At 41.9% G+C, this 19,190-nt stretch overlaps 1 protein-coding gene across 1 annotated transcript in view; it reads left to right on the top strand.

Annotated features, from left to right (window-relative positions):
* Positions 1-19,190, top strand: part of PTPRT (protein tyrosine phosphatase receptor type T) — a gene marked incomplete at both ends in the record, with an annotated part of 367,619 nt that overhangs the window by 246,252 nt on the left and 102,177 nt on the right. Inside the window, 2 exon segments of the mRNA XM_080354355.1 lie at positions 14,233-14,434; positions 17,689-17,791. Coding sequence (XP_080210481.1) covers positions 14,233-14,434; positions 17,689-17,791 — 305 coding nt within the window.

Here is a 19,190-nt window from a genome sequence, read left to right as displayed (position 1 = left end):
CCCAATAACAAGCAATTATTATTATTATGCTCTTTGGGGCTGAACCACTATAGGCTTTGAGGCTGAAACCATGAATCACTTGAGACTGTCAGAAAATAAAGGTCTGCACTAATCAAGGGCTTTTGTGTTGAAGTTAATAGCAGCTCAAGTTTGACAATGAATAGACGTACTTGTTCTAATGTTGTCATTTAGGTTTTTGAAGCCTTTTTTCCTGGTCCTAGAGGAATGTGTACGTACCTTACCCATTTTTGATTTGCGGAAACCCTTGGACTGCTCCCTTCCTCTGAATCTTCTTAATGCAGGTGCAGAGGACTGTACAGCAAATTTAACTATCCCATTAGACTCTTTTTCTTAGCCACCTTTAAAATAGGCTGCAGAGTGTTGAACATCCAGAGGTAAAAGGAAAATGGTGTTAAGATTTGGAAAGTGTATTCTGGATGGATGGAGGGTGGTGTTAGAGCTGTCTGCTGAGGAATCACTGTGACTAAGTGTCCTTTACATACTTGCCTGGGGTTACAAAAGCCTGAGGGGTGTCTTCTTGCCTTTTGCTGCCACTGCCCACAGCTTAGGGTTACAGTGCTTGAAAATATGAGACAACATGGGAGAGAGTACTAAAAGAAATGCCTTAAAGAGGAAGAAAATATGTACTTCTTCATCAGAGAAAATATCCACTGGTTTTTTTTGTCCCGTAGACCTCTAATTTTGCTTTATAGTTGAAAACTAATGAGGTACGTTTTGAAAAATGCCTGAGCCTCTCAAGTTTAGTTTTATTCTGTGGTTCCCAGCATGCAAAGCTTAGGTCTACATCTGCAGCAATTAACCTTCCTCACCGTGACATGTTAAAAACTCTTGGCTCCCTCTGGTTGCTCATCAAGGTGCCTCTGTCACCTGCGCCAGCCCCGTGTCCAGATGTGACACAGCGGTGGGTTGGCAATGGGGCTTTTCTTGGCACTGTGTGACAGTGTCAGAGAGAAGCCAAGATGTTTCCTTCTACTTCTGCTCCTTCAAAACACTTGAAGAGTTGGGGGTAGGGTGGGGAAGGAGTTAATTGCACCAAATAGGACAGACCTGGTGCAAATTCTGTCTGGTGCTCATGGAACAGGAAAGAGCTTTGTCAAGGTCTAGGGCTCTAACAGGAGGGACCAAAGAGTTGAGGTGCAGTTTTTATAGGGGTTTCACTTCTTATGTATAGAGGAGAGATGGAGCCTAGCCAGACTCATCTGGCAGCTTGGTGCTTGATTTTACAGCTTATTAGCAAAAGGGAAAGAAAAAGCAGAGTTAGATGATCCAAAAGGGGGAGTTGGAACAATAAACTGAACTATTTTAAACTTTGTCGTTTGAGATTCTTTTAGCTGTGATGCTTTTTAATGCGACGTAAGCCAATCCAAAAATCTTTGGAGCATTACAAGGCATTTGGTGATAAAAAAGAGGGATGGAGTGAAGATTTATTGGAATATCGCTGCTAGTGTGAGGAATAAAGATGAGGAGATTGAGCCAATCTAATGGATTATCCAATGAACACAATTGTTGGTTGAATATATTCCTGCAGATGAAGTAAAATCCAACAGACTATTAAAAAAGGGAACAAAAATGTATCCTTTTTCACTCTTGTTTTGAATTCAAGAACAGGCAAATCTAATGGAGTACAGCAAGTGTATTATGCCTAGAGTTTTGCAAAGCATTTTAAAAGTGCAATAGAAGTATTTTCATGTGCACTGGAAGTTGATTACAGGACCATAAAACCAGAAATGGAGTTGAGAGGTATCAAGAGATCATAACAGTTCACTTTTCATTCATGTGATCTCCACAATGTGTGTTCAAAAAAACAACATAACACAATTGAAAGAAAACCTTACAACATAAAGCATACCATAATGCACATAATACCGTTATTTCTGCGCTAGTCAGTGTTTGAGTGAATGCCCATATTTTCACAAATTGAATAAAAAACCAAAAAACAATGTAACATTGGGAGAAAGGTCTAAAGCTGACTTTTGTTTGTCCTTGTGCGAACAGAATAAATCAGTCTCCATGCTGAGTCCTCAATGTGAGAACTTCACTGATGCCATTCTCAGACCTGCCCATTCGGACACGTGTCCCTCTCTTTTGACCAGGCAGTTATATCTGAAGAAAGCAGGATTTCAGTGTTTGAAATTAAACTGCTTTTGCCTTTGCTCAAGCAAACCCATCCACCTTGCGCAGCAACGAACAGAGGCTGCACCAAGCTGCAAAATAATCCGGGATCCTGGTTCAGTAAGTGAGATAAGAGCACTCAGGAGAGCTGGGGTGACATCTGCGATCGGGCAGAGACGTATGTGGGCATCACAGATGTTTTACTTTATTGACTGTGGTGCGAATGGAGAGTCACGGGGAACAGAAGCATTTCTGCCCAGAGAAAGCAGCTACAAATAGAACATCTCACAGAGAAGTGGGTCATGGTATGATTGTTTTCTTGCAGTGGACAAGAGGCTAGTGGACTCCTGCTTTTTGTGTCCTGTCCTCTGAACAACCTTGTCTGGCCAGTTCTTTCTGTTGTCCTGGGCACAGGGTGAGATGCCCCCACTGATGCTGCAGCTCTGTAATGAGTTTGGGGGGGAACGTTGCTTCACTTTGTTGAACACATTTGCTGCACTTAGGCCACTGCGTGTTTTTTCCTCCTCTACAAAAGAGTATTTAGTTGTTCAGTATCTCACTTTCAGCTAATGAATGGCTCAGAGACACCTTCATGTGGGAAGTCACTTAAAAAAGAATTGGAACATTTTTTTGTTAGGGATTTTTAACTTGCTTTATACACCGTGCATTTTACAGCCTCTGGCTTTTGTGAAAATGTAGTTCAGGTGTATAAACCAGAAAACTTACTGCAGCAAACCTGACTGGAGACGACCTTTTCTGCAATAGTAATAGGATTTTATTCATGTAGTACCTGAAGCATCTGCAAAACCTGAATCCCAGTTATTTGCTCTAAAGCAGTTATGTCCTGAGGAACAAGGGATGCGGTTTTTCCAAGGTGATGGAGGATTTCCAGCTCTTTTCTGACTTTGGACTCTCTCCAGGACGTTAGAAAATCAGGGCCAGGATTTATTCAAGAGGAAAGCAGCAACAGTGACTTTATTCAGCAGAAGTCGTAGACAGTCTGTGCACAAATGAAAGCCCTCTGGGTGTAAACACTGTGAAGTCTCTTTAAAGGCACAAGATTTGTTCTTTCTGACGAAATATTATGATTAGGGTGGAAAGCAAGTTCACAGTATAAAGTCATAAGCCCCTGAGTAAGAAAGGGAGAAAGAACTTTCCAGCGAGGGTGGGAGGAGGAAGGATGTTACGTGATGATGAGGAATTCATGGTTTTAAGGGAACTGAATGGCTTTTTCAAATGAAAACATAGGATAAATCCTTTAAGGTTCAGGTGATACAAAATGTATGTTGTTGAGATGCAGGAAGACTGTTAGAAAACATTTTTGGGACTGCGGGGTGGGAGGCTGTTTACCCCACCGGCTCTTGCCCTGCCCTCACATAGGGTTTGTTCCTTGGTTGGAAATGTTCATTTCAGGGAAGATACTGCACAGAGAGTGGGGTGCGCTCCCTGTGTCACCCTGTCACCACCTCTCCCCATCCGCTTTCCCAAACCCACACCCATGGGCCCATGTCCTTCCTTTTCACAGCAAGATGGGGGCAGCAGCTACAGCCTTGAAATCACAGCTCCATGAGCAGCTAAGTAATATTCAGGAGATTTTCAACCTTGTCTACCTTTGCAAAGCCACTCACGAAAATATATTCCAGCTTGCTATAAATACTAATATGCAAGACAGCATCTTAACCACTAAATTCCAAGCAATTATTTTGCATATAAAAATTTATTTTCTTTACTCTGTTATCTAGCTGCAAAGCTGACCATTTTTCTGCTATAGCGTTGCAGAAGCAACTTGGCTTTTTTTGCTGGCTGAAGCAGTTCAGGTGGATTTATTTGCTATTGCTTAGAACACTAAACCAAGGATTTTTACATCAACTTCAAGAAGGATTTCTTGCCCTCTTATTTATGACAGATATGCATTAGTGGGGGAGCTGGCTTGTGTTCCTTTCTGTTTCATAAAGCTGAATTAGACTTGAAGTTGTTTTCAAAGTTTTTGCAACTAGGCAGCCTATATCTTTGGGAATTATGCTAGACAGGAAAGGTGGAGGTATTAATACAAAAAGTAGAAAAACGGCCCTGGAAATTGCACAGCCTATTTCCATCCTTCATTTACTCCATACAATTGCTTTTTAGTCTTTATGGTGAGAAAATTTCAAAGTTGGGGCAACTTGATTGCATAACTTGAGACAGCTGTAAAAGCTGCAGTCAGAGTCATTGCCTTAACACATGATGCCAAAAAATGGTCATATCTTCCATTTTATTGTATTTTGCCTTTCTGGCATCTTAGAAAATAATGGTATAGGAAGAGCATGGCAAGGGACAGGTAACCAGATTATTTGTTGATTAGCAAAGCATGACGACTCTTGTACGTTTATTTTGTGAGTATTTGGTGTTTGAAATGCAATGTTTGCTCGGAAAGAGCTGTCTGAAAATGGAAAGATCCAGGAAAAAAAAAGGAAGTACCAAAAAATAAGATTTGATTTAGGGATGCTTGTGTGTTAGAGGAAAGAGAGGCCAAACATTTGGGTCCTGGATTGTGTCAGAACTGATTTACAAGTGAGTTCTCGAACTTAGTGCTCTGTGATTTCTTCACTGAAGATGAATTTTTAAGTTTTTGTTTGAGTTTTCCACAGGTTGATCTTAGGATAAGAGTGCAGCTCTGGGCTTGATTCACTTATCCTCCGCCTTTGAGATGAGCATGTAGACATGCACTTTAAATTCCCTTGGCAGCAAAGGAAGCTAAATGTGTGTTTGAGTGGTTTGCTGGACTAAAACAATTTGCTGAGGTGTTTCTAGTTGGTGTACTGTATAGAGTATTCTTGATGGTAATGCTTTGCTGGTGAGCATTCAGGTGTGCAGCCAGGCTTCTTACGATTCTTGTTTGTTATGAATATCAAGACCTTTTGTAAGACTTTTCACACAACCTGGTTTGGGATTTAAGCCGTGATCAGACCAGTCCGTGCTGCTTTTGCTCCTGTGTTAGTTACGCTCTGTCTGCTGCAGGGTTGGTCATTTTGTAGAAGCTGTGAAGATGAACTTTATTTGAATTGGTTGAATTGACACCTTTTTTCCCTCCACCTTCTCTGTAATAACCTGTTTCAGTCAGGTGATTAAAAAGTGCATCCTTAGTTTGTTCTATGAAATGAATTGAGGCTTTACCACTTGTTATTGTTTCTAACTGATGAAGTACATGTGTTTCCCCAGCATCCCTGGATGGTACCGGGGTTGCTCCCCATGCACGTTCCTCTGTTTCCATTGCAGTGTGCAGCCAGGGCAGGCAGATTGCACACCAAAAAACACATGATGGGGAGCACTGCTGCTTTCCTTAACCTACATCCAGAAAGATTTCATTGCTTACGATGCTTATAGGTATCAAGCTGATTTGACCATATTAACAGAGTTCACCTCAAGCCATCAGGGGGAACAGTCTGTAATATTGCATGCCTTAAAGCAAGAGGGGTGCTGAAGAGGGATTGTGCCCTGTTACCTTCAAGAAAACAACCAGATCTGATAATACATGTGGCAAAGGAGGAGTTCCTTATGTTCTTCATGGCTTATCTTTCACACCCAAGCGAGACTAGTGCTGGAACGTGAAGGTGGAGGTGAGCTAGATAAAATATTTTTGTGCTTGGGTATAAAAACACAGAGCTGACTTTTCCACTACCGATACTCTCAGCTTGGAACTTGAAATGAAATGCGTAGCCCACATCCAGGGCCCTGGTTGTTTATGATTTGCACTCTGCTTGATATCAGCCTTGGAAATGTGAATGGCAAGTGTTATCAGTCGGTGATGTTGTAAACAGGAGTGGGGACGGTGCCAGTTTCTATGCGGCTGGGACCCTGGAGCGGAATCTCTACAGCGGGAGGAATAAGCTACTTACAATTACATAAAACAACAATTATGTTTCACCTTTGGAAAGCAAAAGAAAAGATCTTTAATTGTCTGCTGAAACTACAGTTTTGTCAAGATTAAATGTAGAATTAATACCAGAAGGTAAAGATTTTTGCAAAAAAAAAAAATCACTATAAATGTCTGGGCTCTGTCTCATGAATCTGTAACTGCTCTTTGCTGTTGGTTTTCAGCTGACAGTGATGCTGCTTTGTAATTTACTGCCTGTATTGCATCAGCTTCTTAAAACGTTTGGCAGTTGTCTGCGCAGTGGTGGTTTACCATGGAGTGTGGTTCTGAGCAAGAAAAGAGCTGCTTTCCATTCTGAAGTAAATTTCAGGTTGGGAGAAGGTGTTGGATTGTCAGGTTTGAATTTGGCAGTTGTCTTCTTCAGCTTAAACCCTGTTCCTAAGAATCACAGAGTCATTTAGGTTGGAAAAGACCTTTAAGATAAGTCTAACCATTAACCTCAGACTGCCAAGTCCTCTTCTAACCCATGTCCCTGAGAACCTCATCTACATGTCCTTTAAACCCCTCCAGGGATGGTGACTCCAGCACTGCCCTGGGCAGCCTGTTCCAATGCCCCACAGCCTCTTCGGGGAATAATTTTTTCCAAATATCCAATCTAAATCTTCCCTGGCACAACTTGAGGCCATTTCCTCTCATCCTGTCATTTGTTCCTTGGGAGAAGAAACCAACCCCTTCCATGCTCCCACCTCCTTTCAGGCAGTTCAGAGATCAGAAGGTCTCCCCTCAGCTCCTGTTCTCCAGGCTGAACCTTCTGGGTCATTCAGTAGTTCCTCAAGGAACTTGTGCTCTAGACCCTAAGAGGTGTCACCGAAGAGGACGAGGCAATTACATCTTCATCACTTAATGTCAGTGTGTAGTGACTATGGAGAAGCCAGGTCATGCTCACAGGTGGTGCTGGGCTCATCTGTGTAAGGGCTACAAGTGTAATTTTAAGAACATACTACTAATCCTGTTGTTGTCACATTCTAGGAAGGTAGGGCAAGCTGTGATTAGGAATGGCTTTTCCATGCCGTTCTTTGTGTTGAAATCTGAAGCTGCTTTTACTATTACATATCTTACAAATGATACACGCTCAGGTTCCAAAAAGGTGTGTTTTAGTGTGTTGACTATGCGAGAGTAATCCTGATGTAGTAGGAACTAAAGAGAAGCCTTGCAAAACTTCTAGGAAGTCAGCAGTACCTGAAATGGTAGCAAGTGGTAGCTCAGTAAAACACCTTCAGCTTGTACAACCTCTGGACACACTGACCTCAAAGAAAACCTTTCCAGGAGACACCATGAGCTAGAGCTGGTTTCCTTCCATCATCAAAGGTCATTTGCGTGGTTAATACACATTGCAGGTAGCTCCTTAACACCTGGCTTGGAGAACACTGCTTTCTCAAGGCAGAGACTCAGGAAATGTTCAGATAAACTCGAGTTCAAGGATATTTCTGTCAGACTTTAATGCATCTGTTTATTTGTGTTTGTTTTTGGGAAATGGGGGAAAAAATGAAGCTTGCTTGTAGGCTTTATTAGAGCATGGAGTGGAATATGTAAAGCAAAATTAAAAACTAAATAGCCTATTGTTTCCCAAGGTGTTTTCAATTGTGAAGCCTTTCAGCTGGTTCCCCCTCCCCTCCATCTGCAGCGCCGGAGCCTGTGAACACATCCAGTGCTCTCCAGTGACACCTGATTCGATTATCTCTGCACAATCATGACTTGCATAATGATTTTTAGCCCTGGAAAATCACGCTTTACCTGTGAGGAACTTCTTTTTCATCCCTTTGTGAAGTTTTATGCTGACCCTGCTATGAAACCGAAGCAAATGGCAGAGGAAAGCGTGGGGGGAAATTGTTTTGTGCAGGTGCTGGGCAGCAGGAGCCCAGCCTGGCCGTGGAGGAGACGTTGTGCTTTGTGCTGGGCTCCACACAGCTCAATGCTGAGCTTCTCTAAAGCTGCACTTAACACCACTAAGTCGGGTTTGTCCGCTACTGAGTGCCTGGTTGTCTTCTGGTTAAGTAGAAGGGATTCTAATTCAGAGGGGATTATGTAGTTGGGAAGTACCAACGTCTCTCTAGTTACATAGTTTTCAAAATGCAGGGCCCGTTTGAAAAAGAAAGGAATTAAAGCTGTCTACCGATCTGTGGTTTTCATTCTCTGAGATGTCAGCAGTTTAATTTTTCAGATTTCAGTGGTTTTGATATGAACGTTTTCCACCAGCTGTAGCAGGGCAGGCGGAGATGGGGACGGTTGGGACGCGGTGGCAGCTTGAAATTCCACAGGGCAGGGGAGAGGTGAGCCCAGCCCTGCTGTGGGATGTGACCAGGGCTCACCAGCTGTTCTGGTCGGATGGACAGTCTGCCCCCCTCATGTCCCGCTTGCTGAGCAGCGCTGGAGGAGCTGATGCCTCTGACAGTCGCGGGGATCGTATTCCCAGCGCCCCTTCTGCAGGCAGCCCACCCCCGTGCCCCTGACTGCAGCATATGATAAGAACCAATGGATTTAAAAAAAAAAAGGCTTGATTCCAGGTCTTGCCTCACAAGACAGGAGTTCAAAAACCAGCAATAAGTCAGGAAAAAGCTTCACTTTCTTCTGGCTCAGTAAAGTGAGAGGCAGTGGTCAGGGTGTCCCTGCAGAGCCAGCTTCTGACCTTGCGCAGTCACGCGTGTAGTGACTATGCAATGTTCCTCCTCCTGGCTTGTCCATAGCAAGAGCTCATTTCAGTCTTGGGGTGTTACCAACTGAAAAGGGTGGGTTTCTTTTAAATATAGATATATATATAGATATATATACACACAAATATATATATCAGCTACCTGTCAGCTCCAAAGCATCCCCAGAAGTCCAGGTTTGTGTGTTGTAGAAAGGGTACGGAGAGGCAGAACGGACTGTTTTATAAAGACAGGAGGAACATAAACCGTCAATGGGAACATAAGGGATAATGTAATGAATTTATAGGTTTCAGATGCCTTCCCCAAACTGTTATGCAGGATATCACTAAAATGGAAAATAGATAGAAGGGTGTGTAATGTCTCTACAAAGTAGTGTTTGATTTAACAGCAGCACTTACCATTTGCCTTCAAACAGGCTGCAGCTGCTAAAATCAGAGGGGAAGCTTAAAATCCTAATGTCTGATGGTGAATATGGTTGTACAGAGCAAAATTCTGCTCACTATGGTTGATTAATTCTATATGACAAAAGATATAAGACAAAGTGACGTGTTTACTGGGATCAATTGCTGGGAAAAGAAACATATGAGCGTATTTTTTTGCCTCAACTGGCAAGCTCTCAATCCTGAGACATTAGCGTTTGCTGCCCTCAGTTTTAAGGTTATGAACACATGAAATCCTGACAACTCAGTTATTCGTCAGTGTGAAAACTTACTCGAACGTATTAAATGTAGGAGAAGGCTAAATGGATACATAACTGAGATTGGAGCAGAATATTCTTTCTTGTTAATTAATTTATTTAAGAGGATTAAAGGGAATCCGAACAGCCATCCAGGGTTCACAATGGATTTTATTAATGAAGGGCAGGAAGGACCATTACAATGAAATGATGAGATCTTTATCACAATTTCTTATACTGATCTGTTCTTATTTTATTCTCCATAGTCTATCACAGCATTTATATATCACTGAACACGTGGAAGTTAGATGTATAAAGCCCTTTTGGTAGTTTCCAGTAGAGTTGAACATGTACTGTTGACCTGCTTTACATTTTACAAAGAATTTGGACTCAGGTAGCTGAATTTTGCCCAGTTGACCAAGGACCTGAATTGTCTGTGCACCTCCTGAGTAAATAATTCCTGTCCAGGTGGGTGAATGCTGGAAGAATGTTTTGCCCCTCCTGTTCTAGTAGGAATGTGCTTCTTCTTTATCCTTCTGAGTTCCCGTGCCACTTTACATCTGACTTTCCGATTACTTTGAATTTTCTGCCGCTCTTGCTTCAGTTTGAGAACCATTTCATTACCTCAGTGAAGGAGATTCCAAGAAAGATTCCAAGAAAGATTTAGGATTTATTCATGTGTATTTCTTGGGTTTGTTGTATTTTAGTCTGCACTGGTGTTTGCTGTGATTAGAACTGTAGCAGTGTTGGCCACTAAAAATTTTCTTGGGACCATCAAGTTACTCTGAAGCCAATGCGTAAACTTTACATTACATATGCAAACTCATTCCAGTTTGCAGAGGAAAGACAACTTTCAGCCTACGACACCTGCTTGCTGTGCAGGAGATAACCAGGGAACTGGTTAAAAAACATGGAGTTTCAGTCTTGTGAGAAATTTTCTTATCTTTGTATTTGCATTTATTCTTCATCAGAATAAAGCCAAATATTTTCAATCAGGGCAAAATTCTTAAATATATTTTTGAGTATTTTCTTGTTTGTTTTTCTGTCTGGGTTTTTAAACGTTTAAATTAACGTTTCTTTTTCTTTCAGAATGCAGAATTATTGGATGGCGTGGTTTGTCTTTTAAAGAAATAATTTTAAAATAATTTAGAACAGCTGCTTTCTCGTGATTGAGCTATCTCATTTTCAGGACTGGAATCTCTTGTTTGTTTTGTAATGAAATGGTTTGACACTTGGAACAAGAAATTAAGATAAATAGTCAGCATACCAGCTAGAAGAGCAGGTGGTTTTTTCAACATCCTTCTTATTCTAGGAAAATGCTGTGTGTATTTTCCAGACATGTTTCAGTGCATTTATAAATTATTCCAGAGTTGGAAAATTGTGTAGTTTCTTCTTGAAAATTTTTCAGTGGCTGATTCCCTGAAATTCCTCTTGCTTCAGAACTTTCAGTTTAAATCAACTGAGGAGAAGAGCAGCAACTTCTTAGTGTCTTCATTTCACATGATGCATTTATACATAAAAACCATCATATAAGTGACACGTTACACTATCTTTTGTTTCTGTAGGAGAAATCTTCTGACACAGAGACACACAAATGCATGTGGTTTAGCACTAAGGATGAGGTTCTTAGGGGTACGGTTTAGTGGTGGGCTTGACAGCATCAAGTTAACAGTTGGACTTAATGATCTTAAAAGTCTTTTCCAACCAAAATGATTCTATGAAATACCAACAGTTTCAGTAAATGGAGATGATCCTGGCTGTGAGAGATGTTGCTGAGCTGGATGGGGAGCCCGTGTTTGAAGAGGCTGGATGGGCGGTGGGTCAGGAAGAGAATTTGTCTCCTTTTCCAAACAGAGTGCTCTGGTTTGGGGGCTACTTCATCTGTTTCACCTGTGATTTTGCTGCATAACCATCAGCACTCAGCAGTTACAGAAATCCATAGAATCCCTCAACCACAAAAATGTTTGTGTAGAGGACTGTAACAGCCCTCATTTCATAAATGGCAAAATAGGCACTCGGAGAACATCAGGTTAACATGGTCATGACAAAAACCATCAGCAGAGGTGGGCACATGGCCACAGGCTCTCCAAGCACCGTCTGTAGATTCTTTCCTCACCTCTTCAGTCATTCAGAGCAATTCTTGTGGAAATCAGAGAAGAGCTCAAGACTAACTCTGATGAGAGCAATAAGCTAGTAACTACCTGTACCTTCAGGCACCATTACATTTACCAGCCCTTTAAATATTTCTCCTTATGAAACTGAATAAAACGAGAACACATGCACAATTTTGTGCTATTGCTTTCCTGTTCTCTATGTTGCATCCACGTACTGTTCACGTGTTAAATGTTATGTTTGGGGCACAAGTATTGCTTTCTTTGAATGTCTGCACATCGCCTGGTTCAATAGGGAACCTATTGGAACGGAGAGTCTACTGCAGTAACAATAATCGTGTCATTTGGCTGTGCAATGAATCTCTCTTTACTGTAATTTTTATATCCTGTAAGATTTTTGAGAAATATTGAAGTCTGATTTGAGGGAGCAGTCTTTCTGAAAACTGACCCACACTACGATCTCATATCAGGGACATACTCTCAAGTAGAGTTTTCTCCTTCCCTGTTTCTTGAGAGTTGAACCTCGGTTGTTTTATAATGTCTCTTATACTCATATTCTCTGCTGTAGTCAACAGGAAAAAGAAAGACTTTCTTTTTTTTTCCCCTTGAAAGCTTTTCTAGCTCTATTTGCCTTAAGGGACAGGTTTTATTTAATGAAGAAAAATAGCTCTTTGTAGTGATTTTAGAACTGGTGAGGGTAGCTGGATACCTTTATTTACATGCAGATCAAGGACAAGTGCATCTTCCACTTGTATTTGTAGCCTCTTCTGTATAATGTGCTTGAAAATGAATACCACTGATTTCAGACAAGCTACTACCTGAGCATCCTGTAAACATGGTTTTCAGTGGCCCAGCAGTAGGAAGTTCCCTGTCTTTTTCCCAAACTCCTGTTTTGCTGATTGCCCTTTGGAATTTATAGAGTTGCTATTTCTCTAGCACTTGATTTGCAAATAAAACATACGGATTGCATCAGTTCATTCCTACCTAACAGAATCATTTTTTCTTTCTGGATTTGGTTGTGGCATTGACTGGATCATGTCTCTTAAATTAAGGTCTTCGATGCTCACTCTAACCACAATGGTGTTTTTACACAGATTCTCTTGCCTTGAAGTACCTTGATGCAATAAGAACTGTCAAAATATTGTCCTGTACCATGCTGCGCTGCATTGTCATCACCTTATCCGAGGAAAAGGAATGAGTGTAAAGATTTCTCCTCCCTGCATTGAAATTTTTTGTTTTAATGACGATTTTGCTAAGATCTTTTTCTCCGGGTTCTGGGAAGTAATAAGAGTTTAAAGCCAGGTTGTAATTCCTGAAAAAATTAGTAGGTTTTCAATTAAATCACCCGCAAGCTGTTTAATTACAATTCCTTTAAGAATTCTGCTTTTGTGATTTCTTGCTGCTCTGTGGGCCTGGTGTATATTATGGCCCTTCTCTGTTATGCTGTGTTGTCTTGGGTGTCAGCGCTGTCTGAATTCTTTTTCTTCGTCCAAATAATAGGATTCACATGCTCACACCCTTCTCTGGTGTCAGCTACATCAGCCTCTGTCTCTTTATTACCCTGTTATTGTTAAAGCCCTCTTCTTTAAACATTGTACATTCATTTTTCCTCCAAATGCAACATTTTCCTGCTGTCACAAAGGAAGCAACTGAAAAATTTTCAAAGGCTTTTTCAGCAAACCTGGGAATTAGATTCTTGTAGAGTTCTTCATAAAAAATTTAAGACTTCATGTATTAACATACATTGATTTATTCATAGTGTTTCATTACAAATAAGCGAGGATCCCATAATATCAGGAAAGGTTAGGAGAGCAGTGGAGCACTTTATATTATATTGACAGCTCAGCTGAAATTGAGCTGCCTTCGGATTGAATTTGGAAGGCAGGGAAGGAATGGGCTGGTAAATAAGTCATGAGTTTTACTTGCAAGTGTCTGTATATCAACAGGGTTGCCATGGGTGAGAGTATCGGGGCTCGGGCAGGATTTCGAAGGTGTGTTTTCGGCTTGGATTGCTCTAAAGGTGTGTTAGCACCAGTAGCGGGTCTACTCGGGGCTGTAATCCTGCTCACTTATTCTCTCAGGCCAAAGCCAGGGATGGTATCACCTGGAAACCTGAAAACTGAGGCTAAAAATGGGGAGGGAAACAATATCGGAAACGGGCTTCTCAGAGAAGGGCTTTTGTCTGAAGACTTGATGACATTTATTTCTTCTAAACATACCATTTCATTTCAACATGTTCTCTTCTGCGCAGGAAAAGACTTCCAAAACCTTTGTTATCAGTAAAAGGCTCCCATTGTTTTCAGAGGCCTTTTGGGAAGACCGTTTGCCAGAAGGAAAAAAATACTTGATGGAAAATATATCCATGTTTGCACCAAAATTCTCATATGCTCTGGGGGATTGTGTGAGAAATTCTCATGAGAATTCTGCCAGGCGTGCTGGGCGCTCTGGTTTGGCTGCAGAAGTTCTGAGAATCAGAACAAAGATCAGTTCCTTGTGTCTTTTGTTGTAAATCAGCACATGCAGAGGTTTTAGTGGAGAGAAGAAATTAGTTGGTTTTTTTTTTAACCTGAGTAAAGCCTTGGAAAAATTGTTGTGTTTGTTTGCCAGCATCCAAATACAGAAACACTGGAGATACTGCAATAGTGTCTGTCCTTGTGTTTGCAATGTCTGTTCTCAAGCAATGGCAGAACGGGGAGCAGGGCAAGACCAGAAGGCCCCTTATCACCTACTTCCCTTGTTCTTCATTTGCAGATTACGTACAAGGCCGTTGGGTCTCTGGATCCCAGTGCTGACCTGTCCAGCCAAAGAGGGAAAATCTTCAAACTAAGGAATGAAACACATCACCTCTTTGTAGGATTATACCCGGGGACTACGTATTCATTCACCATCAAAGCCAGCACCGTCAAGGGCTTTGGGCCACCCATCACAACCCGGATTGCAACTAAGATTTCAGGTACTGCTTTGGAGAAGAACAGAAAAGAACTTTCTATGGCTTTGCTCTTTAGACCAGCAGCTGATGTGTCAAGCAATAAAAAGATATTCAGCATACTGTCTCCTCTATGATTTTCATAGGGTGAAATTTTAAAACAGCCACAATCCAGTATCTGTTTGTTCAGGTTATGAACCTGAATTTGTGGATGTCTTAAGTATCCATGAATATCTTTGCGAAGCATTTTAAATGAGAACCTTCATTAGTTCTACAAATGAACTATGCCTATAATAATGATTATTATTATCTGCATGGCAGGGGAAGCTCCTTCAATAATGTGGCTTTTATTTTCAGAATGCACCAAAATGAATGTAGTGAAGTAATTGGATTAATGGTGCAAGGAGACTAAAAATAAAGGAGGAAAGCTGGTTTTATGTTTCCTTTCTGATGAAGGGCAGAGGGAGAGCTTGAGATGAGCAGATGAGGGTAAGAAAGGCACTAAACTCAGGAGGTATTGAGACGAAATGGTGCATGTGTCTCTTGAAAAAAAACCCACCAAACTTAGGCTAGCTGTTAGAAAAAGAGATGGATAAAAGGGTGGTAGAGATGATATTGGGCAGATAATTAATTTTAACATTTAATTGATAGCACTAAAATAGGTTTTCTAACAGTTTAAAACTGTGATTTTTTTGAATACCTTACCTGCTTTTTTTTTCAGTAAAGCCCAAATAAATGTTTGGGACATTCAGGAAACTTGTAATGCTTGAAATTGTGGCTGAGTGCCATAGCAAAAAGTGTACAACAGTGGATATTTTCCATTGCCCTATTTCAAAATTGGTTAGTAAAAACAAGTTGTTAGCAGTAAATGACAGTGTTTATAAGGAAGTAAAATGTACCCATTCCCACCACTAACCACCCGCTGGGTCTGAGCCCTTAACATTTAGTGCAAAAGCCCACATCTCATCCACTTGCAGTAAAGCCATTAACTGTCCTAAGAGCTCCGTGGGCTGTTGGGGTTCACGCAGCCGCGTTGTGAAGGGAAGGCACAATGTGCACCCTATTCACTTGTGACCAGGGAAGGAAAATAGCACATAAAGGTAGTGCTTTTTCCCCTCCAATTCAATTTCTTGGCATTTTATTATTCAGTGAGTGCTGGAATTATGAAACCTGCATGATTATTACCTGTGTGCACACTGAGCTTGGTTTATCGTCTTTGTTTTTTTCCCCATCTTCCAAACATCTTGTTCACAACAGGTGGGCACAGACTCCATGCAGGCGTTAGGGTAGTCTCTGGCATTAGATTATCTCATGGCATGATCAGCGCTATGCATGTAATTCGGAAATTACTGAGTGGATTGGCTGCCCACCTTGATATTGCAAAGATGCTCCTACTGCAATTAAGCATCATGTGATCTGTATCATGTCACAGAATAATAAAATGATCTTATGTGCAGAATAAGCCTTACCGAGAACTTAACTGTTGCTCTCATAGAATAAATTTGGTTTGGAAGAAACCCTCAAGTCCAACCACGGTGTTTGCAACAGTGACACTGAGATTAATATTAGCTTTGTACAGCATGGTCTGGAGCAAAACAAAGAACGTGTTTACGCACCAGTTTCACTAATGGAATCTTTGCCAGGACAAAAATGATACACTGAAAAGCACTGGAGACAGAAGAAATCAAAGTGAGATCCTTTCTGTGTTGGGGTGATAAGGGAGAGATGAACAGTGTTTGTAGATTTGTAACATCAGGTACACCACAAAAAGACAACCCTGGATTTTCCTGCAGCGTTATTAAATAGCTATGGTGTTTCTCTGTTCCTTTAAGGGGCAGTCCTGAGGTTAGCAGGGAGAAGGAGGATTTTTGCACCGACTGGAATGTCCTTGTAAGACTATATCTATTTTAAAATGAAACGACATCTATGCTGTAGCAATGTGTGAGTGTGTATCTTTATATGATTGGACATGTTCATTTATTTCTTAATCACAATTAAATAGCAGTATTCCTGAGAACTTTTCCTTGGGCAGGACTGGGATCTTGCAAAATAGGCATTAAATTGATGAGCAATGCTTGCTGTTTTAGAGCGATCACTGCAGATTGTAATTTTATTGAGGTACTACAAAACCGTTCCATGTCGAGTACGCAAGAAAACCACTATATCTCATTGTAGTGTCTCGTGAGCAATACAGACTCTGATTGCTGAATTATACTCAATACCATTAGCTGGTCTTGCCAAGACCTGTGTTTCTTCCATTTGCTTCATAACTGTACGGTGTCTGGAAGTCAGTTGCAAATTCTCTGTGGCAGGTGCTGTGTTTTACACAGAAGGTAAGTACACAGTTCTCACGCACAGCCAGCGGGAGGCATCCAGGACAGCCGATATATCAGAAACTGCGGTTGGGCTGGAAGAAGCTTCTTCAAAGCAGGTTGATGGTGCCTGCAGAGCCCAGCCTGTTTCAGTGCCCAAACTGGTCCTGCTGTTACACCTTTTTGTAGCGCTGCCTTGTGCCGTAGCAGCATCCCCTCTGCCCACAGCAAGTGCTGAACGATCTGGATTGTGGCATCTCCAGCAAGCAGGGTGATGTCTGGTCTAGCAAAGCGCTGCTGACGTGTATCTTCTTTAAATGACTTGTGCTGCTTCCCCTTGATGCAGAGCACTGTTTTCAGGGAAATCCTTGTTGAGAAATTGGCATAGTTCTGAACTCGTTGTCAGCTTATAGACAGGGAAGCCGGCAGCTGAGCTGATATTAGCAACCACCATTCTTGACAGTTTTCAGACATTTAGATTAAAGTCCTGATTGTAAACAGGATTATGGCAGAAATCACTGTGAGAGGATTAAATACAGGACCTCCACAATGCAGCTTCTCCTTGTGCGTTACAGAAGAACTATTCCTGTGAATTTTTCTGTTTTTTCTGTCTGATTCACTCATCCTAAGTGGTATTTTTCAACCTCTGCGTGGTTTTCTTTCTTCACATTTAAAATTGAAGGAATGATCCCATCTCAAAGGATTACTAAGTCTTAAAAACGCAAGACAGGATTTTTCAAAGCCAGCTTGAAGATCTGGGTGTCCAATTCCTGTTTAATGTTAATGTGAAAAAAAGTCGACAAATATTTAAGCAGTTTTGACAATTTTGGTCATAACACTGCGAAGTATTTTGAAGTTTAATTTGAGAAACATTAAACAGTCTCCAAGAAATGTTAATAAGACGTTGCCATCACTACCAAGGGCAGTAACTGGTGTATAACTAACGTGTTGCTCTTTGTTCTGCTGTAGCACCATCGATGCCGGAATACGACACAGACTCCCCTTTGAATGAGACTGACACCACCATCACGGTGATGCTGAAGCCTGCTCAGTCCCGAGGAGCACCTGTCAGGTAAGTGTTTTGTCTTTTTCTCACAGTTCTCCCTTCTCCTTCCTCCCCGGGTTTCACGCACACCTCTCTCATTCTCGTCTGATAATGTAGCCGCTGAAAGCAAACGCTGACTAAAAGGCCAGCTCTGCTGTTGATTCTGCCTTTCACAGTCTGCTTTTATGAACGCCTCAACCTACTTGCCTCCCGCTGTTAACCTGCAGGAAGGGTTACTGGTGGCGTTGCATGGGGTTATTACCCTTTCAGCATCACTTCAGATGCCTTTGCAGCGCGGGATACAGCAGTACGTGTATCTGCGTGCTGCGATGCTCTGAGCGGAGCATCACCGTGCAAAGGTGGAGGAGGCTTCAGGCCTCTGTTTTCTACCCTCTCTGTTGTGATGAATTGAGACCTTTTTGTAACTATCATATAAACACCCAAACTATCTTTAAAGCTTGTGGATGCCTTTGTTCAGATTCTAGATCTAACTGCACTCGTTACATCTTTATGTTATAACCCAGCTGTTGCTCCTGGGCTGATGTGGAGTGAAGCAGGGAATGGTACGACCCGAGGGAATGGCAGGAAGATGTGCCAGGGGAGGGTCAAGTTGGAAAAGGTTCTTTAGTGAGAGAGTGCTGGACACTGGAACAGGTTCCCCAGGGACGTGTCACAGCCCCAAGCCTGACAGTGTTCAAGAAAAGGCTGGACAACGTCTTCAGACACATGGTGTGAATTTTGGGGTTGTCCTACTCAGGGACATGAGTTGGACACGATGATCCTTGTGGGTCCCTTCCAGCTCAGGACATTCTATGATTCTAAGTAGTGGTCTGGTTCAGAAAAGATGGAGTCTGGCTTAGGGAGGCTTTGCCAGTTGTACGCAAGCACTCTTTCCACTGGTAGAGTAGAGGATTTAGGGGCAGGGAGCTGCACAGGCACCTGTGGAATAGAGCAATGACCTTGCAGAAAACATTTCTGTCTGTCTCTGGGCTGGGTCCCATTCTTAATGATGAGATGCTGAAATCATAGAATCATTCAGGTTGGAAAAGACCTTCATGACCATTGAGTCCAACCGTAAAGCTAACACTGCCCAGTCCCACTAAACCGTATCCCTAAGTGTCACTGGACTGCAGATTGCTCCCTGACTGCAGAAACATGACTTACGGGGTCCATACTGCATTCCTCTCTCTGCTCTCTGACTGGATGAATTTGTACTGGTGAAAGGCACCAGCACAGATGGACAAACTTCCCTTTGAGCTGGCACTGGCTTAAGTACTGGTTGGTCATTGATCCTGCCAGTGTCCTCAGCTGAGAGCAGGAACTAGAATCATTTCTGATAGAAATACTGGATGGTGCTTTGCAGAGGTGTCCAGCAGGCACCACCTCCAGTTTTCACAAAAGACTACTGAAATTTTGCCTATGGGTG

This window comes from Nesoenas mayeri (genome assembly GCF_963082525.1).
Source record: "Nesoenas mayeri genome assembly, chromosome: 16".
Taxonomy (NCBI): Eukaryota; Metazoa; Chordata; class Aves; order Columbiformes; family Columbidae; genus Nesoenas; species Nesoenas mayeri.
The sequence above is the reverse complement of the archived record's forward strand: the minus strand, read 5'-3'. Positions and strand labels throughout refer to the sequence as shown.